Below are 25,949 nucleotides of genomic sequence, written 5' to 3'. Positions count from 1 at the left end.
GCCCTCTGACAGCTGTCAATCTGTTCCATGTATCCATGCTTCTGTTTCTATATTTTGCTCAATCTCACTTCTGGGAATATATCCTAAGAATCCTGAAACACCAATTCAAAAGAATATATGTACTGTACCCCTATGTTCATAGAAGCATCCTATCTAATAAGGAGGGAATATACTAACTGACTCTCTCGCCATCCCAAAGATGGCAGCACCCACAGCCACAAGATGGCAGCGCCCAGTCCTGTCAGCCTCGCCGGGCAGCAGGGGAGTGGCAAGGCTGGACCAGCCCCCAGGTGGGCCCAGCCACTCTGCACACCGGCCTCCAGAGTCCCTCAGTCCCCTCAGCCCCCCAGCCTCTCAGGGGATGCAGGCAAGCCTTATGTTTGTTTGCTTTTTCTTTCTTCCTTTCTAATTTCTATTTCCCTCTAGGTGCAGGCAAGCCTTGGATAGTGGCTGCCCAGCCACCCAAGGCTGGCTCAAGGTGCAGGCAAGCCTCAGATGGCAGCTGCCCAGCAGCCCAAGGCTGGCCCAAGGCACAGGCAAGTCTCAGATGGCAGCTGCCCAGCCACACAGGGCTGCTCGAGGCTCAGGTAATCAGGGCCAGCCGAGGCTTGCACATGCCGGCAAAGGCAGCAGCAGAGGTGTAACGGGGGCATCGCCTTCCCCTGATCTCTGTGTCACCTCCCGTCTCTGAGGGCACCCAGACTGTGAGAGGGGGCAGGCCTGGCTGAGGGACGCCCCCTCCAGTGCATGAATGTTCATGCACAGTGCCTCCAGTCATTTATAATAGCCAAATCTGAAAACAAGCCAAATGCCCAGTAGTAGATGAGTAAATAAAAAAGCTGTGGTATATTTACACAATGGAATACTACTAGGCTGGAAAAGAAAAGAAAAAGAAAAGGAAAAAAAAAAAGAAGGAAATCTTACCTTTTATGAGAGCATGGATAGACCTGGAGATTATTATGCTAAGTGAAATAAGACAAATACCATATAATCTCACTTAAATGTGGAATCTAATGAGCAAAATAAACTCTCACACACACACACACACACACAAAAAAAAAAAAAAAAAAAAAAAAAAAAAAACCCACAGAATAAATATTTCAAAGCAATCTACATCTCTGTCTATAGTGAAGTGAGACAGTAACTTATGGTAAAACCTCTGCACAAAAATAACTTTCAGCAACTAAAATTAATGACCATAAGGTGTTCAGTAAATGGGAAAATTTACTATTAACAGAAAGCATAGGATACAAACGTTTACATATGAGTATGATCTTAAAGATGTAAAAATGTTTACGGGGGGGGGGGGGAAGCAAAATGCTTGTTATTTTAATGCTGTAGAATTATAAACCTTTCTTTTTTTGCTTTCTGATTTCTATTTCCCTCGTTTTCCCGATGAACATGCAAATTTAATACAACAGACACTCTTAACTGATGCACCAGACTGACTGCCACTCTCCATCACCTCTGTGGACCAGAAGGAAGACAGCCGCCAGCACACTGTCAGCTCAGCTGGCAGGCACCCCTCCTATCTGATCTGCCTGTTTCTGCTCTCACCAGTTGAGTTGTATACCTGCCAACAGTTCGCTGGCTTTTTTTTCCTCTTCATGCCAGCTGTGCTTGTTACTATAATTACGTAATTCTATTAAATTACATAAATTGATGACATTATGAGTGAGAAAAGAAAGAGGATTACTGTTGCAGTGAAAACCAAGTTGAATGCTTTAGAATGACTCCACAAAAAAAGCTAAAAAAGAAAGGTATGCAACTAGGTGTGGACCAAGCAACCATATGAATTTTGGAAAAATGCAGAAGATTTCTGCACACTGCATCACAAAGTTGCCTTCTTAAAACTGAGGCTATCATGCAGCCCAGACTTAAAAAGAGCAGGTCTTGGAAGCAGGAACAATGTCAGAGTGGATCCCCGGGTCCTGCAGGACAGAGCCTCACTGGGAAGAGGCAGCAGGGGAAACAGTGCAGAGGAGGTGGGAGTTCCCATGGGTGAGCTGTGGATAGGCATTGGTGTGAGAGGAAAGACTGAGGTACTGGCCTGAAAAAGCAGCAGACTAATAGCACATTAAACTGATTCAGGAAACACCAGAGAAGCAGGTTTTACATGAAAAGGTAAAATGAACAGACCGAAATATATTTTGCCAGATCCAGCTTACCAAACAAAAGACACCGCAGATGGCACGAGATGAAGGCATGGTGTAGGCAGAACAGGAGGCAGCATAAGCCCCAAAGAGGGTGCCAACAGCCTGGGCCAGAGAAGCAAGAGCCACAATAACATCTCTTGATCAAGAGGGCAGATCTCATGCTAAGTGTTCTTACCACGGTGAGACAAGAAAGATTATCTGTTTTGAAGACAGACAGGACACGGGGATCCACTCTGAAATTTTTAAACCTTGACATTAAAGAGTCAAACACCGGTGATAAAGTTAATTAAGTGAGGACAGGAAGGGGAGGGAAGAGGTGAAGAGAGGAGAAGATAGAGGGGAGCAGAGGGTTTACATGAAGCCAGAACTATATCATACATCCCACATGAATAAACTCATCTAATCCTCCCAACAGGTTTCATCTAACCCTATGAAGCCAACTTTATTTTTACAGTCGAAGACGTTGAAACTAAGGGTGATATCTGCCCTCAAGAAGTAGTGCAGAGGTATGAGGGCTGAAAAGCTTCTGCCAGGAGGAAAGGACTAAGAAGTATATCAAAGCACAGGTGTCAGTCATCCCAGTGGCTCCCAGCTGCTCACCAAAATCCTCCACTGAGCCTTTGAAGGGAAGGATTTCCACGTCCCACCCTGCATCTGCAAAATGGGAACCTTCAGGATGAAAGATCTGAGAACTGGCCTCAGGCACAGGAACCACTGGCCTAGTGCAATGGTCGGCAAACTCATTAGTCAACAGAGCCAAATATCAACAGTACAACAATTGAAATTTCTTTTGAGAGCCAAAAACCGACTTCTGCGCATGGGCCACGAAGTTTCAATCACACTGTACGTGTGCGCCTGCACGTGGTATTTTGTGGAAGAGCCACACTCAAGGGGCCAAAGAGCCACATATGGCTCGCGAGCCGCAGTTTGGCGACCACTGCCTAGTGCATCCTGTGGTCTCCACTAAGTGTGAAAGCTGTAGGCTCTGTGCCTTTGTCCAAGTTAACACTGAAATAAAAAAATAAAAAAAGGTTCTCGCTGTGGAATAAGTGAGATGTTGATTCATTTCCTCTGTTATAAAACCATAATTCTGGCAAGTTCCCTATTTCCCAAAGTACTTAACTAGAATCAAAGAAGTCTGCAGTATTTGTTTAAACTTCTGGAGAGCAGGTGCTCTGTAGCTTTGCCGTGTGTGTTTTTGGGAGAAGCACCAAATCCTCCAGGTTCCACAAAAGGCAGGTGATCATTTGTCTCCTGTAGAAGCAGGTTCTGTCGGATGTGCCCTAGAGGCTGCTAAGGGACCTGAAACAGTGCCATGTTGGGAACTTTTGGTCCATGAGCCTGGACAGGATGTTGTATGTTAGCTAAGTGATGCCTCGTGGGAGGGAGCTATCGCAGACCAGCCACCCTTCTTTCTCCCACCTACACACAGAGCAGTGCACAGGGGTCCAGGCCAAGGCTGACACTCAGTTAAAAGACATCTTAAGTCCTTGGCCAACCTAAACCTCTCTGCAATAGTTAGGCTATTACCCATAGCCTATCTGTGGTGTATAAACCCAAGACTTGGAAAAAAAAATATGCATTGCTCACTTTTACACCCATATAAAGTCTTTTTAGCATAGTGCTGGGTACTTTAAGGAAGTGCACAATAAATGTTTACTATTGTTATATTTATTACTGTTAGCACTGTTATCATCATCATTATAATCAGGAACCCATTTTTTATGGTTAGGAGGAAAACCACCGCCTTATTAATAAACACGGGGATACCGGCCTAGTAATCCAGTAACTTACTCCTATATAACAAACCACCCCAAAGGTTAGTGGCTTAAAGAACAACTACATTTCTTTAGCTCATGAACCTGCAATTTGGGCAGGGCGTGGGGTGGGGGCAGCTCCTCTCTGCTCTTGGCACCAGCTGAAGAGGCTCCAGGGCAGTGGTGGGTGGGGTGGACTGAAGCTCACGATCCAGCCTCTTGGAAGTCAGGCAACATCGTTTCCATTGAATTCTATCCACCAGAAGCAAGTCATTAAGGCCATCCCATAATAATCAATGGGGAATTAAACTCTACCTTTTGCTGGGAATAGTGTCAAAGAATTTACAGATACGTTTTTTAAACCACTACGCCCAGGAAAATCATTTCTCATTCTTTTAGACTGAACTTTTTATTGCTGCCAAAAGATGCAAATCTGACCAGTCTGGGCCAGCCATTATTGATAGGAAAAGACACTCTTTCAATCGTCGACTCTACCTATCTGATCTATAAAATTACGGAAGTTGAAAATGCTTTAGATCTTGTCTAGCTTTCACCAGGGAGAAAACTGAGTCCTTGGAGGGGTGGGCAGGGGGATTAAAGGTCTTGCTCCAATTCTGTCTACCACTGCTATAGTGTTAATAAAACCATTTATCAGCATTCTCTTATTATTTACAGGCACACTTCAAAGTATTCTAAAATATCATCTTGCATAGTCTTTGTCATACTCATAAGAGCAGCTGACGTCTCCCAGATGGGTAAACGGGAGTTCAGCAATGTTATGCGAGTTGCCCCAAATCCAAGCTTTGGCTTAGCTTTAAGTACTAGTCAAAGGAAGTTTGAGATTCCCTGTCTCTAGCGTGAAAGCCCACCCTCAGGCCACTGTTTGGCGCTCCCTGGAGGTCAGCTGGTTAGGGGGATCTCTCTGGCAGCAAACCAGGGCTGCAGTCTCTGGCTCTTGTCTGGAACTCAATGTTCTAACGAAGATTATGCTTTCAACCCAACCATCCCTGAGAGATACCCATGAACATACACTCTAATGAAAACATGCACCATTAACACTGGTCCTTTCTTGTGGAGAAGAGGAAGGACAGATCTGGATCCCCAGCAGCCTGGGGTTCTCAGAGCCCTGCAGAGGGAGCTGGAGCACCCACAGAGTAGTGGTGCTGGAGGGGCTGCAAGTCTTTCACTGGCTGCAGTGATGCCAAAGGGAGATCTGAGTGAGGAGGACGAGTAGAAGAATTGAGAGCAGCCTACTCTCCCCAAGGGTCTATATGTAAAGGCTACTGGAGAGTAGCAACATACAAGTGTTTCATCCAAACCACCCATTAGTACCTGCTGTATAGCTTTTGTTTTCTCCCAAACTGCTCTGTTCAAGTAATCGCAGCCCAAGGATTCTTCTATCTTCCTGAGTGTTCACCTTCAGCTAATGAAGAGGGGAGAGGGGAACTCTTGAAAAATTATTTCATAAGATGTGTGTGTTTTAATAGCATTCTAAGCCCCTATCTTCAAATCTCTTGGAATCAGTTCAGCGGCTGGAAGAAGGGGAGGCAGGAAGCAAGACTGAAGTGGATTTTAGAACAACTTGGCAAATTAGCAAAGTTTTAACATCATTAAAGAGCTCTTAAATATTCTACCCGAACTACATTTTTATCTTGCGAATGCATTTCAGTAATTTCTCTAAAGGAAACTGTGCGACTTTGGCACAAACATAAATGTTTGCATGATTTAAAATGCAGCGGCAGCAAAGATCATGATTTTTTTTAATTGCTAATTCTTAAACTAACCTTTTCGGTTTGTCTCATCTTGAAAAATGCCATTCCCATCAGCAGAAGATGTAGTAAAAGCAATGCATATATTATTTAGTGGTTTATAATTGCAAACAACTTAGCTATGTTTCAATACTTAACTCTCATCTCCAACATGGAGCATAAATAGGGTATGATTACAAGCATTCCATCATTCAGAACAATGGAATACTGGGACCTAAGACTATTTTCTTAAAGCCAACAGTAGAGCAGATAGAAAAGCTGGTCTGGAACCAGCAGGCTTTCAATCTACCTTACCCAACGTCACTTTTTGTTTCATTCACTCAGTATCTGCTGATCATCTTAATCAAGGACAGAAACCTTGATTTCCTACAGTAGATAGACAGGCCTGTTACTTGGGTAGACAAGTGTTCTAACCCTGCCTCATCAAATTAGTCAGGATAATTAACACTAGCTGCCATAACAGATGAGCTCCAAGATCTCAATGGCTTAGCATGATGGTCTAATGCATGATAGATCCTCCCTTCCTCCAACTGATGGACAGACGTAAACTCCACCTGCAGCCAGACATTCCTGAGCACTGAACCACTAATCAGCACCTGCCAAATACCCTAAGCCTCCGATTCCTAAGTCCCTACGTCCCTAATCATAGGCCTTAAACGAAACCACCAATCAGTGTGTGCTGAGTGCCCTAAGCCCCATCTCTTATCCTCCCCTTAAAAAGTGCTTGTACCCTGGCCCTTGCTCTCTTCTGCTCTCTCTCTGGAAGCAGCCAGCAGTGGTACTCTTCTCTTCAATAAAGCCTGTGTCCTGGCATCCCGGTCTCCAGCCCCTCTCTATTTCATCTTTTAATGCAAAGAGACATCAAGACAGAGCTAAGAAGGGCAGTGCTCTGCTCCATACAGTCATTCAGGGACTAAGGATCATTTTGTATGCCACCGAGTGGTGGACTCTAAGACCATTACAGAAAGGTAAAGGCAAAGGTAAAGGTAAAGGTAAAGGCAAAGGTAAATGTATGGAGGACCCCACAGAGGTTTATGTGGCCAGGCCTGACAATGGCAAACATACCCATCTTCCACTGCCCGGAAGTTAGATATATCTCATAGCCACACCTAACTATGGGGCAGACTACAGATTATCTCTGTGTCAAAGAGGAAAAGTCTACGGTGAATACCGTGTTGCCTCTGCCACCCCAACTAGAGATAAGGGTAGCTCTATACTGCCTGTCAGCCTCCCTAATCCAGAATCTGATCTGGTATAAACGATACCATAAAAAGGCCTGTCCTCCACCTTAAGGGAGTTCAAACTAAATTTCTACAGAACACAATCAACCCTGGGTCCGTGGCACAGATCAGAATGGTGAACAGCATGAGGGAAAGGGTGGCAAAGGGGTTACCCTGTGAACAACAAAGGAACCACACTGGACATCTACATTAGCTATGTGTGGATATAATCCTTGAAGCCCCCTACACACACTTCTCGGCTCAAACCCTCAGGTGGATGGTGTGTTTCCTATGTAAGGCTTGGTACCATTGAAAATATGACCATTACAAGCTTATACTGGATCATACCCAATTAAAGCTAGCATGATACCAAAACAACGCATATCTGATTGTAGGGAGGGCACAGGGCTGAAGCCAAGAACAAAGCTTGCCTGAGGCCTCCTGAGAGTTGCCCAGATGAAGAAGAAATTAACAATGTGCTCTTGTCAGCCACTCCTGTTGTGCTAATTTCCTTGTAAATATAAGCAAAGCCTTTTAATTAACTTAATATCAATTTCACTTTTCTCATATTTTGTCTAATTATGGGCTGGATTTAAAACTCACACAGCATAATATAGAGGCCCAGAATGAACAGCTTTACAACTTTACACACTAGTAACTGCTGAGCATGAGGGAAGGGAGGTTCCCTGCCACCATCCTGTCACTGCATCCCCATGCGTGCCCCTCTCCAAATCCCAGACCAGCTGCCGATGCTGGTCAGCACTGAGGCCCTCTCCCAGCATCAGCTTCACAAAGGAAGACCCAGAGGGGCAGCTGGTGGGTGCCTGTTTTGGGTCAGTGTCAGTCTAAGGATAGTGATGCTATCAGCCAGAAGCACCTAGGAGCTCTCGCTGAGCCCCTCCTACCAGCTGCAGCCCCCACAGACATTTCCCTGATCAAAGCCAATGCTGAGGCTGGACTGGCCCTTAGAGTTCTTTTTTTTTTTTTTTTTTTAAATATATTTTATTGATTTTTTTTACAGAGAGGAAGAGAGATGAATAGAGAGTTAGAAACATCAATGAGAGAGCATCATCGATCAGTTGCCTCTTGCACACCCATATTGGGGATGTGCCCGCAACCAAGGTGCATGCCCTTGACCGGAATCGAACCTGGCAGGCCGACGCTCTATCCACTGAGCCAAACCGGTTTTGGCTAGAGTTCTTATTATGAGTACAAGAAGGGAACTTTGAAAAACCAAGGTCATTACTCACAAGTCCTGAAGGGTAGACACCCCAGGCCACACAGCAAGGTCAGATAGGGAGGCAAGAGAGCAGGCCTGGGGCTCTGTCTTTATTGGGGTCAAAGCTGGGGTGCCCAGGGTTCTGTAAATTCATTCTCGATTGGTGAGTTTAAAACATAAAATTGGGAATTACAGTGCAAGAAAGGAAAAGCAGGGTCACTCAGGAAGTCAGTTATCTGTCACCTAGAGCTTTCCAAAAGAGGAACTTGATGGGGGGCGGAGGGGGAAGGGGGTGGTGTGGCTGCCTGGCTCTTTATCTAGTCGTGTAGTTGTCAATATGTTTATTCATGATGGATGTCTCTGAAATGGATGCCCGGGCAAGCTGAAGCTTAACGGCAGGCACTTGCATTTAAATAAATAAAAGCTTATTGTCAGGCAACAGTCACTGTGATTATCCAACCATGTCTCTGGACACCTTATTTATTGCTCAGAGTTTCAGCTTCCTCATATCAACACATAGCTAACGCAGATGGCCAGAGTGGTTCCTTTGTGTTCAGAGGGTAAGCCCCTTGGCACCCTTCTTCTCATGCTGTTCACCACTCTGATCTGTGCCACAGACCCGGGGTTGTTTAGTTTGAACTTCCTTGAAGGTAGAGAACAAGGCTTTTTTATGGTATAAAATGGGTAGAATAGTATAAGTAGGTCTCATGTAGAATTAAGGACCATGAAACACTTGCTCAATACAAACACTATGAATAATAAACCATGGTATACATGTATGTGTACAAATATCATGCGTTGTATTTCATTGAATCTGCAATGCCTACCACTGTATGTTGTACCATTTTTATGTACCCATAAAGGGAAAAATACTACTAACTAAAATATGATACACCATTGATCATAAAATGGATCTCAACTTCAGAGATGTAACGAATGTGCGTGTATCATTGACAAAACATGGTTAGATTCATGGCAGTTTCACTCTATGAGATGTCTTCAAGTCAAATCCAACTTAACCAGAATGCTCAAGGGATTGAATATCCTTGTTAATTCAATTCCTTGTAGCAGAATCTTGCTTCATTTTAATATTCATTAAAAATGTAATGGGGGTGTAGAGAAGATGTACATTTCCCAATGCAAATACTATTTCTTCTCTTCTCTTTTGCCTCCACCACACTTAATTTCTCTGGAAAGCAGCTATTTTCTTGAAGGTTGGTCAGATGATGACTGTTTTCTCAACACATGGAAGCCCATCCAGGGACATTTTTGGAAAAGATTTTCTTTCCTGATTAAACAATAGGAGGAAATATGGCCAGTGGTATACCAGTAATAATTCCTACGCTGTGTAAGGATGCAATGACTGGGACTATAGCAGCCTTCTTGTAACTATGAAGAACAGTTCAAAAGAAATTATATTATAATGTCATCATAATGACCTCAGGACTCTGGGTCAATCCTACCACTACTTCTGGGCTTGTTAAGTGAGAAAAAGTTACCTGCTTGTGAATTAATCCCTAAATGACCTATAGAGGGATTTTTAAAAAAATGAATAAAATCTATTCTCTTGCAAACTATTGGGTCCTACTATGTAAACAATTCGTGTTAATGCAAGGCACAGATCAACAAAGGCTAAAGGGAGACCCATGCGAAGTTCAGTCTAAAGTTCAGAGAAGGAACAATTAATTCTGACAAGGTGGCCAGGGGAGGTTTCGGGGTATAAAGGGCTTCAGAATCGGGTCCTTGGAGAATGCATGAGGTTTTAATAAGACGGGTAGAGGCATATTATTCATAATCTGAAAAGTTAACGGACCCTGAAGTCATGTAGCTCTCATTTTTACATGCACGAGCTTTGGTCAGAAACAGAGTAGAACTGGAACTCCGGTTTCCTGACCATGTAGTAGTTAGTACTTTTTCAACCAGGAAGGGACAGCGCCTAACAAGCCATGCATAACCATTATGCACCCCTCGGTGAACACTAATCACACAATTAGGCATTGTATCTGAGACCAGGATGGAAGGAGGCCCTTGTGGAACCCTGCTCCCTATTAACTGTCAGCTCGCTCGTGTGCCGGTGTCTGGATGCTGCCTGTAATTACGGCAGAGGTTTATTACTCATGCATGCAAGGCTGAGGCTCAGCCATGACAGGAACATTATTAAAAGCAAAAACTTCTCTATCAGTGGCTAAGCCGATTGTCATCCACATGTCAGAACAGTCTAAAGACCTGTGAGGAGCAATAATGAAGGCAGAGGATGGTCTTTCAACCAAGTGAGTCCTGCATTTTTTTTCTAAAAGTATTACAGGCATCAGGAAAGGAGGGAGAAAGAAAGGGAGCAACAGAGGGAATGAGGGAGGAAAGGGGGAGAGGGAGGAGAGGCAGAGAGTCCCAGGTCTCCTGTTTGGGGGGGGGGGGAGGGGTGACAACTTATCTGCTCTTTTGTAGCTATTACCCTTGGTCAAAGGCTAACCCATGGGAGCTGGGTCCCCTGAACTTCTGAATTCCATCTTCTGACCCCTCAGCAGCTGCTGAGGAGGCAGGTCCTGCCCTGCAACATGACATGAGGGATGAATCCAGAAAGGGCAGGAGGACCCAGATGCCTGACAGTAGCCTCAGAGGCAGACCCATATGGTGGTTGCAGCAGCCATTGCTGGGACAAAGCTTGGTTTGGAGAGAGAATGGCGCTGCTCTCCTCACCAGGGCTTCCCATAGAACCCTCCCACCTACCCACTTCTCTTTGGGTGGGAAGGGGATGGGGGCAGAGAGTGACACCTATCATCAGGTGCTGGACTAGCCGGGCTCTGCTAAGCCTGCAGAGCCTGCATCGTCCAGGCGCCAATTCCTGCGATGAGGTGGGCCTTCCTCTGGAATAACTTCCTCAGAGAATGATAGGAGGCCAAAAGTCATGTGCAGAGTTACACAGGAATCTAACAAGAAACCTGCCTGTCCCTGGGCCCATTTTCCTCAGCTCATCAGAGCATCACTGTGTGGGTGGAGGAGAGGACGCAGAGGTGAAGACCGTGAAGGAGCTGGCAAGGAAACTCCTGCCAGGCTCACCATGGGACGGGCTGTCCAGGCTAACATGGAAGGATGGAGCCGCTGGAGCTAGAGAAAGGGTGTGGCTGGGGGGCTGGGTGCCTTCATGAAGTTGGGGGTGGGGCTGGCCAGCTGGAGGGGAGCACTCAGGTCAGAGTGCCTGAGGGCTGATTCAGATTTTCCAAAGGGAGCAGTTCTCTTAGCTAGGGATGTGGCCAAGGAAGGGGCTCTGAAGTGAGATGCACCTGGATTCACTTAAGGTCCTGAATCAGAGGCTCAGCTGGGCCAGTGACACCAATGCTTTATACCCACTCCTATGTTCTAACCACTGTCCTACCTGTCCACATACACTGAACCCCAACATCAGGTCCCCAGATGGCCTCATTACTTGTCTCCTATGATTCATGTGTCAAAACTGCTGAGTTCTCCTGTTCAACACTCATTGGTTAAGCACCTACTGTGTACAAGTTCAAGCCTCACCCTTCCATACTCATTCTAATATTCTTCTGGGACCTAGTATATCCTACAAACCTATCTTTCCAACTAGACCACAAGTGTCTAGTTGGGCATAAAGTCTGCACCTCTCTGTAATTCCAGCCCACACCTCACAGTGGGGCAGGGCTCGCTAACAGATGTGAAGGACCCACATGCTCTGTAATGGGACTTGACATGTATAGGCTGTCATTTCTTCTCTTAGGCCTCAAAAGTGATCACCCGAAGGCATCATCATTACTAAGCGGAGGAGGTGTGTTGGGGGTTGTAGGGATTCGAAAGGAGAAGGAAAGAGAGCTCAGCCTCAAACACACACAAAGAGAGAAGGGTCCTAAGTTAATTCAGAGTCTAAGCAAGTCAAAGGGAAAGGGCCTCCTCTTACCCCTCGAGATTTCTACCCCAGGTGGCAATGGCCACACTCTGCCACAATGCAGTGCTAGCTTTCACGCATTCATTCCAGGAAGATTTGCTAAGCACCTACTATGAGCCAAAGCAGTTCTCAGCATCAGGACTGTGACAGGGAGCAGGCATGCAAGGTCCCTACCTTCAAGCAGTTGGCATTCTCCCAGCTGCTAGGCATCTGGCCCTATGTCTCTTGCTGGTCATTTTGGATCCCGATCCATCCTGACTTAGAACAACCCCGCTGCACAGTGGAGAAGTGAAGTGATCCGCCCAAGGTTACAACAGAATTCAAACCCAGTCTGCCTGGTGCCCAACAACCTTCCTTCTAATATTTTATTCTTAAGGACTGTCTAATCTTAGGTCCTCTCTCCATTTGATATGGGCCTCGCTGTGCCCACATCCCTTCTCCCCCTTGTCACTGTTAGCTCCAATTACAGAGCCTTCTTCCTGTCCACAAAGGACACTCCCAATTTGGCAACACCAAAGGTCAGGGGGTTGGATTTCCTCCTGGAGAATGGCACTGGCGGCCTCTCCTGGATACCCATGGGCTGGGCAGGCAGCAGCTGCCCACCCCCACTCCGACCCCCTGGGGAGGGCACCTGCAGCACACATACTGGCCAATCCAGATGTGCCTGCATTTGAGGGCTTTCCAAAAATTGCATTCCCCTTCTCTCTGGGAGGGACTTGCTGCCACCAGGCACTATCCGTCTGTCGATGGTAAATGAAGAGAGCCTCCCTCCAGAGCTCAGGCCCCCACACCTGAGGGCCTGCAGGCAAACCGTGGAGGCAGGCACTGCCCTGGTTTCCTGCTGATGCTCATTGCAGTGATGGATTTTCATACCACCATGGCCCTCTGGGCCTCCGTTACTTCCTTCTTATAGGAAATGCTGGCACCATCCAGCTGGGTAGTGTCTATAGGACCACATCTATATCCTGGCAGGAAAGAGGAAACAGCTGTGGGTCGACTCTGGTCTCATGAACAGATGCTTTCAAACACTGTCCCTCTCTCTCTGACCCCACCCTGGATGCCTGTCCAGTAAATCTCTATCACTGTCTCTCTGTACCAACTCACTTTCCCTGACTGGAGGGTTTGGCTTATGTATCTGGCTGGGTGGGCTGCACCTGGTTATCTGGGGACGTCTTGGTTTTCTGCAGCTCAGACTCCAGCCTTGTCTGCCTATGTGGCTTGGGGGCAGGAGTAGGACAGGTAATTCTGACTTTTCCCCATTCCCACAAAGATTTTCAATTTCTTCAAGCAACCCTGCTTCTATTCAATATCCTTCTGAAATCTAAATTTGGAACCTAACCTGAATCGATTGAATTTCCACTTACGACAGAGCTGCCCTGGGCTTACTGAACCAAGTAGTGACATGTGTCTTTCCAATTCATTGCACAGGGGCTCTGGTGAGGGACTGGGTCACCAGCCAGAGCTCGGGGCAAGGGAAACACCACACCCTTCCACTGTCTTCCCCTGACTCCTCAGGAGGTGCTGGATTGGGGACAAGGAGAGGGGGATTGAAGAATCTTAGCTCGGCCCTTCACTGGCTGTTCATCCAAGCTAAGTAACATCCTATCAATTTCTCACCTTCCCTGGCTCTAAAATGAGAGAAACAAATAACTTCCTCCGAGGATGATAGGAGGCCAAAAGTCATGTACAGAGTTACACAGGAATCTAACGAGAAACCTGCCTGTCCCTGGGTCCATTTTCCTAAGGCAGCTACAAAACCACCATGTTGCCATTTAAAAAACAGTTTCACACATTCTGTATGAATTTATTCTGGTTTTCCAAATTTTTTACAATAGGAATTTTACTCTACAGAAAAGGGAACATAAAACGATATTCATGTTATAAAATTACATATTCAAAGAAAACATACTAAAACATGCTGCTCCCTAACCTGGCTGACTCCATCACTTCCAAGCTCCTCAGAAGGACTGGGTGCCCTTCAGACAAGAAAGTTAAGTACCAGAGCAGCCTCAAGATGGTACAGGCAAACAAGATGGTATAGGCAAGCAAGATGATACAGGCAAAATGGCTCCTCACACTCAGTTTTTCCATCTAAGTCTTCCCACCCTCTTCCCCTCATCATATCTACCCAACCCAACTCAGCCTTTGTAGCGTTGAGGTTATTTCCTTTGTGGCTATCAATTATCTCCTAAAACTAGCTCACATCCAATCAATCAACCAATAAACCTTAGGTGCCCACATTATGGTCAAGGTGCAATGGCATTTCCTGATCCTATAAATTGAGGACAGACACCTACAGTAGATAGTGTGGCCTGTCACTTAGGGAATCAAGTGTTCTAACCTTGCCTAATCAAAGTAGGGTAATTAGCACTAGCTGCTGTAATAGATAAGCTCCAAAATCTCAATGGGTTGCAGGGGTCCTCAAACTTTTTAAAGTGGGGGCCAGATCACGGTCCCTCAGAGAGCTGGAGGGCCGGACTATATGAACTACTAATTCCTACTGTAACACCTCGGCTGCGCTCACTGCCCAAAAGACCTGGCGGGCCGGATCAGACTCCTCTGCGGGCCGCATGTGGCCCGCGGGCCGTAGTTTGAAGACCCCTGGTTAGCATGATGGCCCAATGCACAGAGACATCAAGACAAGAGCCAGTGCAGTCATTCAGGGACTAAGGATCATTTTGTATGCCACCAAGAGGTGGACTCTAAGGCCACCGCATACAGGTAAAGAGAAAAAGCAATGAGGATCCCACATGAGTTTATGTGGGATAGAGGTGGTATCAAAAAATCCAAATTATGGTACAAAGGTCACTGATAGCTGAGCCTCAGCCAACTTGGAGCAGGAAGAGCTCAGACCTTGTGTCCTGGCACAAGTTCCCCACCCAGGGCTCATGACCTTGAGCCAAGCTTTAAAGAAGAATGTAGAAAGGGGCAGGGAGAGACAACCAGGATACCTAGTCCTTCTCAAAGACGGGCTGAAATGTGGAGGCTACAATCTGAAGGCAAATGAGAGGTATTGCAGCAAGTGGATCAGTATGGCTCAAAGAGACAGAGAACACTGAAGCAAGGGTGGGAACGTGGGAGATGGGGACTGGAGCAGGCTGTGGCAGGTCCTGGCTGTCAGCCTCCAGGCCTGACCATGATCCCTCAGGAAACAGAGAACCCCTGGTAGGTGTGGGACCTTTAGGAGGTGGTGCTTTCCACTCGGATAGCTGGAACTACGCATGCTCAGGGAAGAGAGGGGTGAGAGACCAGAGGCAGGGCACTGGGTTAGAGGGTACTGCCATTAAGGTCAGGGTCAACAATGGGGCCTCATTGAAAGAATGGAAGAGCAGATACAAGAAAGCATCTAGAGAGAAAACACTAATTCATCTCTGTGTGCTCTTTCCTCCAATACCAACATCTCCACTGTCACTTTAAAATGTCCTTTTCAGACTGGATTAAGACAAACAAAAACACTAACAATTACAACCTGTAACTGTTTTTCCAAAAGGCAGGATTCGAAACCTTGGTACCAAGAGTCTTGGCAGAGAGATAAATCCTGAGGATATCTGAGTCATCCAGGTGCCCCAGCCCAGGGGGCCCTGTCAGAACCCCCAAGGAAACCTGTCCTTGAGAGAGCACCGGGAATGCCTGGAGCCCTCCAGGAGTCCCTGCTGCTGGAACTTCATAAGAGTTCACAGGAAAGGTTTAAGAAATATGGAAAACTTTAAAATACCAGCTCCCGCCCTAGCCAGTTTGGCTCGGTGGATAGAGCATCGGCCTGCAGACTGAGGGGTCCTGGGTTCGATTCCAGTCAAGGGCACATGCCTGGGTTGTGGGCTCAATTCCCAGTACGGGGCATGCAGGAGGCAGCCGATCAATGATTCCCTCTCATCATTGATGCTTCTATCTCTCTCTCCCTCTTTCTTTTTCTCTGAAATCAATAAAGAAGTTAAATATATATATATATATATATATATATATATATATATATACACACACACACACACACACACACACACACATACATACTAGCTCCCACTTTGTACCCGAGGGGCTGGACCCAAGTGGCCTTGTTTCTACTATATGCCCAGTGCCTGGCTCTCCCAGGCCCCCCATAATCCTGAGGAACAAAGAATGCCAAAGTCAAGGTTTCCCTCTTCTCCTTCAGTAGGAACAGATGGAACAGTACAAAGCAAATGGACACAGCAATACAGGCCCCATCACTCAGGCACCGGGAAACCTCTCCTCCCTTCACCAGCCTCCACTCAGCAGGTGGCCCCTGCGGCCTAGCACCTCAGCAGGCGGGACACCAGCACCCAAAGCAAGCACAGGCAGAGGAGGGAGTGCTGGAGGGTGGGGTGGAGAGGAGTGGGTTCCTTCCATTTTACAACTTTCCCCTGCTCTCCTCCTCCAGGCTTCATGTCACTACAAATTACACTCTGCAGCAGGAGGATAACATCTACCTAGTTGTAGCTTGAATTCCTGGCTTGCCTGGGAAAAGATCTCAACGCTGCTCTCCTGTCAGCTCTTCCTCGGAGAATGCAAGTCAAGAAAACTCAGCCTTCCCACCCCTGGCACCTGACCCAGCCAGTCCCAAGCACAGGATACCCCCACTTTCCCCCACGGAGTCACTTGCATGGCAGAAGCCAGACCCTCAGCCCATCTGAAGCAAGCTCTTGCTTCTCAGTAGTCCCCACCCCCACCCCGGTGTTGGCACACAAATCGTTTTTCCTCTTTGCTTTGCTTGATGCAGGCAGCAGAGTAGAGGGCAGGGGACCATGGGCCAGGCACAAGCTTGTCAGAGATGCAAAATCTCAGGCCCTCACCCCAGATCTACGGAATCAGAGACTCTGAGGGTGGGGCCCGAAATGTGTCTTAACAGGCCCTCTCTGTGGGGCCTCACGGAAAGAATGGAAGAACAGATACAAGAAAGCATCTAGAGGGAAAGATTGAGACTCACTGGTGCAACAGCTAAGAACCTCAATTCCAGAACCAGAGTATCTGAGTTCAAGTCCCAGCTCTACAGGCCCCTGACTGGGTGGCTGACTGTAAGCAAGCTAACTGGGGTGAAGAGAGAGCACCTATCTCCTAGAGTAGTGGTAAAGACTAAATGAGCCCTGGGTGTCACTTAGGAGATATATTTTGGAATTGTATTCTTCCTTTTGGGATATTTATGGACGCATGACTATATCATATTTAGTTTCCTAATTAAAACCAATACTGAAACAGCTTGTGTCTTGAATGCAGCTGGACAGTGAGGGAGCTCAGGCTATGTTGCACTCTCTCTTTTGGGTCCTACAGGTCCCTCTATGGCAGGTATCTGTGTAGAATAATAAGGCCCTCCCCATAAGCTTCTAATTCCTCCAGAAATGAGCTGTGGGTAGTAATTTTGTGACACTCAGGAGATGCATTCCCTCACGACCGCTCAGCAGGCCACAATGTCTGTGAGGGGCTGGGAGGGCTGCAGCTTCCCACAGTGGAGGTAAGTTCAAGAACCCTGGGTACTTGTTGAATGATACAGAGAACACCATTCTTTCAGAGATCTGCCCACATCCCACCCAGAAGGACCCAGAAAGGATTATTGGAAAACAATCTGGTGTCATTCTTCTCCCTGCCGCCAGCCTGGTCTCTCACTCTAATTGCAGGGAAGACAATGGAGTCAGTTCTTCCTAACGTAGAATCCTCTTGTCATCAAACTTAAAACTGCTTATAATTAGGAAGAGACGGTAAATAGAAGTTGTCAAGAACATAGGCTCTGTGGTCAACCAGACAATGGGCTCTGATTCCAGACCCTACCCCTGACTAGCTACAGGACACCAGGCAACTTAGTCAAACTCGCCAAGCCTTCTTTTCTCATAGCTGATTGTGGGGACAGCATTCAATGCACTTATGACAGCCCTGCACAGCATCTGGAACACAGCAAGAATTCTACCAATTATTGTAATCATTATCTTTGTGATTATCTCTAATTCTGGAACTACCATGAGAACTTTTGTTAGAAACTCAGGAAGGGAGGTGGCAGCCTTAGATCTGCCTCAGATAGCGGCTATGCAAGCCCTGGAGAGCTGCCTGTACCTGAGTAGGGAATTCTCAACCTGACTAGTGTACAAGGACTTGTCAGTCCCTGGACCAGATGTAACCAGAGCACTTTAAATATCTCTCGTCTCCTAAAGCACTGAAGAGAACATTTGAGATGGGACAGATTCAGGAAGTCATCACTTCACGTCAAGGATAGATCCTATGACTTTAAGAAGACTGGCATAACGAAACCAATTTTACCGCAAGCTAATTGATATGAGCAAGAGCTAAGTTTCCTCGGCATTTCATCAACGTTTTAGGAAATGAAGTTGAACGAATTCAAGTTATTGGAGGACCTGCTGTAATTGGATGGCACACCTCGCTTTACACTATAAAAACCTGTTTCCCGGAACACCAAGAACTTTAACATCGCCCCCAGGCATTTCTCTGGGCGAAGCCAGGTGTGTTTTTAATAGCAGCCTCCCCCTGGGCTGCGAAATGGAGGAGGAGTCTCATTATTAGCCGTGCAGCTTGCCTCCTCCAACTTACTACCCAAGCACACTAGCTCCAGACCTGAGGCCTTGACTTTGTAAACATTAAAGCCCACCAAAGTCCCTCCCAGTCAGACTCCACCAAACGCTAAACTGTAAGACTATTTTCTTTCTCTAAGTCACTTGGTCACGGGACTGGTTTCTGCACTTGGGATTCAGTCGCCAGGTAATGATTCCTGCACGTCCCTGAACGCGGGAACCAGCTGTAGGGACACGTTTCCACAATAAAAGCAAACTTAGGGGGAATTGTTTCCAGCAGCCCTGGCCTCTTGGCCAAGGCAGGGCAGAAAGGGTAAGAAGAGGGAGCGCGCGGGAGCCGGGAGGTGTGGGGCTCCCCCAAACCGCGTGCAAGCCAAGGCCCCCACGGGGTTTACCGAAGCCCCGTGGGCGCTGGCGCGCGTCCTTACCATTCAGCTGCCGGTAGACGATGTCCTCCAGCAGCGAGAGGCGCTTCAGGACCGCGTCCTGGATGGGGCTGGCGCCGTGCGCGCTCAGGTTGGCCGCCTCAGCGCGCGGCCGAATCTCGTGGAAGGCATCTCCGCTGCGCACCGCGATGGGCCGGCACTTGGCCAGGAAGAGCACGAAGCCGGCCACCGCTATCAAGTTCAACACCAGCAGCACTTTGACTCTTCTCAGTGAAGCCATCAAACACGCCCGACCGGCCCTCGCCCCGGACCCGTGTGCCCTTTCTGGCTCTGGCTCCGGCGAGGCAGGCGCGGGGCAACCGGGACCGTGAGAGCCTCACACTCCACACACTCCGGGTGGACAGCGAGAATCCCAGCCGCTCCCGCCGGCCCCACAGAGCGGATGCTCCAGCGGCCGAGACGGTGGAGAGAGCAGGGCGCTCAGGGGGAGGGCCAAATCGCTCACTTGGAAGCCCTGAGGGTGCAGAAGTGCTCCCGGATCCGCCTGCGTACACTCCACGGCGCGCGGCCCCTTCCAGGCGCCCGGGCTTCTCGGCGAAGGGCCGGAGATCGGGGGCCTCTCCTCCGCACCAGCAAGTGGTCCGTCGCTGGCACTCGGGCCTCCGGGACTGGGGCTGCGGCAGCAGGAGACCTCCGTGGCCAGCGGGCCAGCAGGCGGGGCTGCCCGGCGCCGGGGCGGGGACGGCGCGCAGGTGCCGGGCTCTGGGTTCGTGGTCCGCCCCCGGAGAAGCGCGCCTCGCCTCCTCGGGCGGCACCGCCACCACCCGAGTCCGCAGGCAGCCGGCTGTCGCGCCCGCGCCCCGCGGTCTTCAGCCCCGGACCCGCTCCCCCCCGGGGCGGGTGCCTTTGTTCCGCTCACAAACCGGCTTCATCACGCCGGGCGGGGGGAAGGCAAGCCCGCGCGCCCGGCGCCCGCATCCTCCTGGGGGGCTCCGCAGTCAGGCTCAAGTCTCAATGACTCTCAAAGTGGAAACAGTACTAGGGGGTGGGAGGGGTGGGTAACGAAGCAAAGTGCGAAGTCCTTCCCGCCCCCTTGCGCCTGGGGACACCCCAACCCACGCCAAACGAACCAGCGCGCACGGAGCCGCGGGCTCGGGACCCGTTCCAAGTCCCAGCACCACGCCTGGAGCCTTCGGGGCCTGCCGGTCACGCTGGCCTCTCTCGGGCTGGCGCGTCAGGAGGATGGCCGGAAGGAGGAGTCGGACCTCAAAAGTCACAGCAGTTCTCTATCTCCCCCCCTGCGAAAACGTCGCGGGGGGCGCGGCGGGAGGGACTCGCGCGGCGCCACCTCCGCACGCCGGAACGGGCAGCGCCGCTCGCCCCGCGCCCCCGGGAGCCAAATGCCCGGGCTCCTAATTGGCGGACCCGGGGACACCGCCGCTGCGGCACTGACAGGCCCCACGGCCCGGCGCTGGAGGGTCCAGGGAGACGCGCAGGTGGCAGCGGGGCGCGGCCGAGGGGACCCCCTGCGGTAATAGCTACTCCGCCGCCGCCGCGGCCACTGGACACCCCCCTCCCTCCGCCAGAGCCCGCCGGCCGCCGCCCGCAGGCTGCCGGGCGCACAGCTCCCCGGCTCGCCGGCTCCTGCGCGCGCACCCGGAAAGGGTGGGGGCGCCGGGAGAGTGGGCACCGCGCGAATGGGGGGCAGTCAAGTCATGTTGGCTGCTGAGGGCGGTGGAGGGACCCCTCGGTTCTCAGCGCTCCCTGAGCGAGCGGGTTTGTTCCATCCCTGGTTGGCGATGAAGACATCCCTTTCTGTGGGCTCCCAGCTCCGCTCTGCGTGGCCGGGAATGGCTAGAGGGAAAATCTGGCCTGGAGATTTGGATTCCGTTACTTTGGGAACCTGGCAGGGCAAAATAGCGGGCTGGGTGGGTTCCCTGCGTATAAAAATTCTAAGTCACAATTTCTTTGTCCACCCACACCCCTCTACGCCTATTATGATCAGAAGCATATTTTGGCTCCTGGGTTTCCGTGATCTCTTTCTCTCCCCAAAGCTGGAGCTCTAAATGCTGGAAATCAAAGCCCCTCCTTGATCCATTTAATTCCTTTATCCTAAAAACGAAACCAGGCTGCCAACTAATAAAGATCAGGCAATGAATCTGGTAGTTTTCATCACATCGTTTCCATCTCACTAAAGTTTTGTTGCCTATTTATTATCTTAAGCATTGATTTTTAACGTAGAAAAGTACATGAAAACATAATCATCCTTTTATCCCTTGGAACCCTAAACCTGGGTTCAATATCACTTTTATGGTTTTTGCTTTGTATGATGTACAGGAAAGTGAATACAAACCAGTTAAATGAAAAAGCCAGGTCAGAAGCACAAGGGGCCAGAGGTGCTGGGCACAAAAGGCATTGAGTAGAAAGAAGCCTGAGTTATTGAGCAATTACGATATAACAGGTACTGGGCCAGGCACAGTCCCCACTTTATTTCACTGAATACCCCATTGAGTTAGGAGTTGTTATAACCACTCTATAGATGGAAGCTAGCACAATTAATGGCAAGTTCTGCAAAAATAATGTTTGCACATTCCCTGGGCCACAGGACCTAAAGTGGGAACCCTGAGGCACTGATCAAGGGTCCCCAATAATAAATGGCTCTAAACAGGTAGGTCTGATTCCCAAGCATGTGCCTTTTTGGGAGTAGGAGACAGCAAGCAAAGTAAAAAAAAAAAAAAGAGTGGGGGGGAAAGTTCTCAGATTAATGAAGTTTCCAGACAAAACTCAACTTCAGAGAGCTTTCTTTTCTCTCTCTAAAATCAAAGAGGTACCTTTTCCAAATTAACTGATTATCTTGTATCTTACAGGCTTCTCCCCTCACCTCTGCATGCATCCTGGACAGCTTTTATGCTCATAAATGACATCTGACATCCCCGACAAGGTCACACCCTAAGCCTTGTCACCACACAGAAATACTCCACTCCTGCAGTTCTGCTCTAAAATCCCTTCCGGTGACCACATTCCCTAGCTTTTACCTCTCCCTTTCTCAATTCCAACCAAATATTCTCCAGCCACCAGCAATCCCTCTCTCCCTCCCTCCCAGGTATCTAAGCCCTTTTATGCCCTCTTAAGTTCCTTTTCTACCTTCCCTGGTTACTCTGGAGTTCTGGGTACTCATTTATTCCCAGCACATTCCCAGGAACAGCTACAATACATACACATTCATTTACATATGGTCTCTCACTGCCCCAATACCGCAATCCCGGTCTCTAAACAATCTCACCATCTTCTTTCTTGTACCCATACACCCAGGCAAGAGAGTGTGCCTAGGGAAAACTGTGTCATCTGAAATCTTGGGGACATTACCAGTCAATGGTGTCTAACTTTAGCTGGATCTTCAATTGTTCTCAAAAACACTGTTCCACCCTAGTTGGTTTGGCTCAGTGGCTAAGGATGTGGCCTGCAGACTGATGGGTCTCTGGTTCTATGCCAGTCAAGGGCCCTTGCCCAAGTTGTAGGCTCAATCATGCAGAAGGCAGCTGATCAATGATTCTCTCTCATTGATGTTTCTATCTCTCACTCTCCCTTCCTCTCTGAAATCAATAAAAACATATTACAAACAAGCAAACAAAAACACTGTTTCATGTCCCTAACAAGCTCCTCTCCATAGAGGTGTCCAGAGTAGACATCAAATGTCCATAAATACTCCTCAACCAGATACAAAACCTTTGTATATGCCATATGGGTATTTTTATGGGGAAAAGATCGCTAACTTTCATCAGATTCCCAATGTGGTCAGTGACACCAAAAATTTAAGAACTTCCCTGGCATATGTTAGATGTGCAAAAACATAATGAGCTAAATAGTTATTCTTTGCTAGCTGTTTATGAAATCAGTTGTGAGAAGACACGCAAGGCTCGTGAGCTCTGTATCAATAATTGCTTGCATACCTGGATAGAAGAAAGAAAACTCTAGACTCAGGCCAACAAGTTTGTATAAATGAGTGGTGAAATGATATGAAGGAACTAAATTGAACAGGTTCTGCCTACAGCATAAATTCTCAAGCCCTAAAGGAGCATACCTAGCCACTTCAATTATAGACACACACAGAGAGAGAGAGAGAGAGAGAGAGAGAGAGGCCAAAAGACTGGGCCCTGCCTGCCATAGGCCACACAGACAGTGTGAGGCCGATGCTGATGCTGATGCTGATGCTGCTCAGGAAGTTCTGGCCTGAGTGGATGGAGCACCTGGGAAAGAAAGCAGATGACCGGGACCTCGAACCACCCACAAGAGTGACAGTGATGAAGGCCCACTACCTGCAGTGCCTTAGCCACACTCCCTGACCGCACTCAGCAGCCTTGCCAGCTCTACTCCTGCAGGACCAAGCCACTGAATTGGGGGGTTCTATTTGTTGCAGTCACTTAGGCCTTCCCTAATGAATACATTACCAATCTTTTATTTATTTGTTTTAAATATATTTTATTGAGTTTTTACAGAGAGGAAGAGAGAGGGATAGAGAGTTAGAAACATCGATAGAAAGAAACATCGATCAGCTGCCTCTTGCACACCCCCTACTGGGGATGTGCAAGCAACCAAGGTACGTAACCTTGACCTGAATTGAACCTGGGACCTTTCAGTCTGCAGGCTGACACTCTATCCACTGAGCCAAACCAGTGTCGGCCATTACCAATCTTTTAATGTTTAAATACCAACTGTTTTATTATAAATATGATTTTTATTGAAACAAACTCACTTCTGTTTTCAAATAGGTACATTTTAGACAAAAAAATATTCACAAAATAATATTTTATCAGATGCTTACTATGGATCATGCTTTGTCACACACCTTGTAACTTATATACTGTTTCACACACATTAGCTTGTAGGTATAAGGCTCATAAGAACCCTATAAGGCAGGCACTATTATTATCATGCCCAGTTAACAAATGAGGAAACTAAGGCACAGAAACATTTAGTAACTTGTGAGGTTCCACAGCTGGTACCTGAGAGCTGGGAAGGCAGGGGACAAACTTACCCCATGATACAGACAGTCCCAGAATGCTCTGTTACCAACCTGCATTTTCAGAATATCATTACAAAATTTGCAAGTGAGTGTTTTTCTTATTGATCTTTTTGCCTCGGAAGACAAGTAAGTTAAAGGTATATAAAAAATAAAAGGAAAAATAGCCAAAACCGATTTGGCTCAGTGGATAGAGCATCGGCCTGCGGACTGAAGGGTCCCAGGTTCGATTCCAGTCAAGGGCATGTACCTTGGTTGTGGGCACATCCCCAGTGGGGTTTGTGCAGGAGACACTGGATCGATGCTTCCTCTCATCAATGTTTCTAACTCTCTATCCCTCTCTCTTCCTCTCTGTGAAAAATCAATAAAATATATTTAAAATAAAAATAAGAGGGAAAAGGAGAACCAGAACAAAGAATGGAAATCAAGAGTGATATAACCAAATCCAAGCATCATGAGGATTTGGGGAAATGTATCTGTATAATGACATAAAGGTAACTAATAAGCACATCCACACACATCCATATAAATAAAACCCTAATATGCAAACAGACTGAACTACAGAACAACTGAACAACCCGTCGCTATGATGTGCACTGACCACAGGGGCACGTGCCAAACATGGCAGGTGGCGGGAGGTTGCAGAGTGCAGAACATGGCAGGGGCATCAGCCATGGTGAAATGGTGGAGGAGGTGAGCAGGGGTACCAGACCAAGGCAGGGCCAGACCAAGGCGGCCCCACTCGCACCCGTTGCCAGTGCTTGGAGCCAGCCCTGATCACTTGGCACATCAGAATGTGGAAGTGGGGGCTGCTGACCTGATTGCCCCTCAGGGCTTCTCCACCTCCCCCTGCTCTTGTGCTGGCAGCCACCACTTGTTCTTGCTGCCGGCAATGGCCCTGCTCACATCCACAGCTGGCACTAGAGCTGCCACTCTCACCCACTGCCAGCGTCCAGCACTGGCCCAGATTGCTCGGCACCATCAGCGGGTATGAGCAGCAGCTGCTGGCCCCAATTGCCCCTGAGGGCTTCTTCACCTTCCCCTGTTCCTGAGGGATGATCGGGGCAGCAGTCACCACTTGCACCCACTGACAGCGCCAGTCCCACTAGTACCCAATGCTGGTGCTGGCCCTAATTGCTCCATGTCATCAGTGGGTGCAAGCAGAGCCAGCACAGTCAGCATGTGGGAGCAATGGCAATGGGAGCAGAAATGCCAGCAGACAGGGTACCGGGGCCATGGCAGAAGGGGCCAGGCCGGGACATGGAGGATGGGCCGAGACCTGCCTCTGTGCCCTGCAGCTTTGCAGTCTACAGTTCTTTTAAAGGTGCATTAATTCATGAACTGAGCCCCTAGTCCATAAATAAGATGAATAAATAAATTGTACCAAAGTGATATTTTTCCCCCCAGAAGGTGCTTTCTTAGGATGAAGGAAATCAAGTTGCCCATCCTCTTCATCCCAGAATTGAGACATTCTGAGGAATTTTCCTCCTTTAATCATTGTTCTGTTATTTTCAACCTGACATGGATTTAGAGAAATCCACAGATGATATATTTATTCAACAAGGTTGTTTGAAAGTAAGGTTGAGAATCAGGGATTTCCCAACAAACTGGTCCTTGGCATCTGTGTGTGTGTGTGTGTGTGTGTGTGTGTGTGTACCAGTGTGCATGTACGAGTGTGTATATGTGTGTGTGCGTGTGTGTGCAAAATCTTTTCTAATTGCCTAGTTCCCGTGAGTTACCCCTGTCTGTATTCCCATAGCTTTGTGAATGCTCACCTCAAGGGTCATACTGCATCAAAATTGTTCAAATTTCTGTCACCAACGGACTGTGAGCGACTTAAAGTCAAAACCTGTCTGTCTCTTCCACACGCTGCATGCAGAAGCTCCACAATGAACATTGGCTGAATAAGTGAGGGAGTTAATGAACTGGGGGGAAAAAAATAAATGAGCAAGAAGTCTGAATGAGTCATGAGAGTGACCCACAGTAGCCCTTGT

At 48.1% G+C, this 25,949-nt stretch overlaps 1 protein-coding gene across 1 annotated transcript in view; it reads right to left on the bottom strand.

Annotated features, from left to right (window-relative positions):
• Positions 1 to 20,510, bottom strand: part of GALNT17 (polypeptide N-acetylgalactosaminyltransferase 17) — a 395,934-nt gene extending 375,424 nt beyond the window's left edge. Inside the window, exon 1 of the mRNA XM_084880693.1 lies at positions 18,978 to 20,510. Coding sequence (XP_084736819.1) covers positions 18,978 to 19,215 — 238 coding nt within the window. The 5' untranslated portion in view covers positions 19,216 to 20,510. The remainder of the gene's footprint in view (positions 1 to 18,977) is intronic.
• Between the last annotated feature and the right edge of the window lie 5,439 nt (positions 20,511 to 25,949).

This window comes from Pipistrellus hanaki (assembly GCF_964339955.1).
Source record: "Pipistrellus hanaki genome assembly, chromosome: 4".
In the NCBI taxonomy this organism is placed as follows: Eukaryota; Metazoa; Chordata; class Mammalia; order Chiroptera; family Vespertilionidae; genus Pipistrellus; species Pipistrellus hanaki.
Note: the sequence above shows the minus strand (reverse complement) of the source record. Positions and strands in the feature narration are given on the sequence as shown.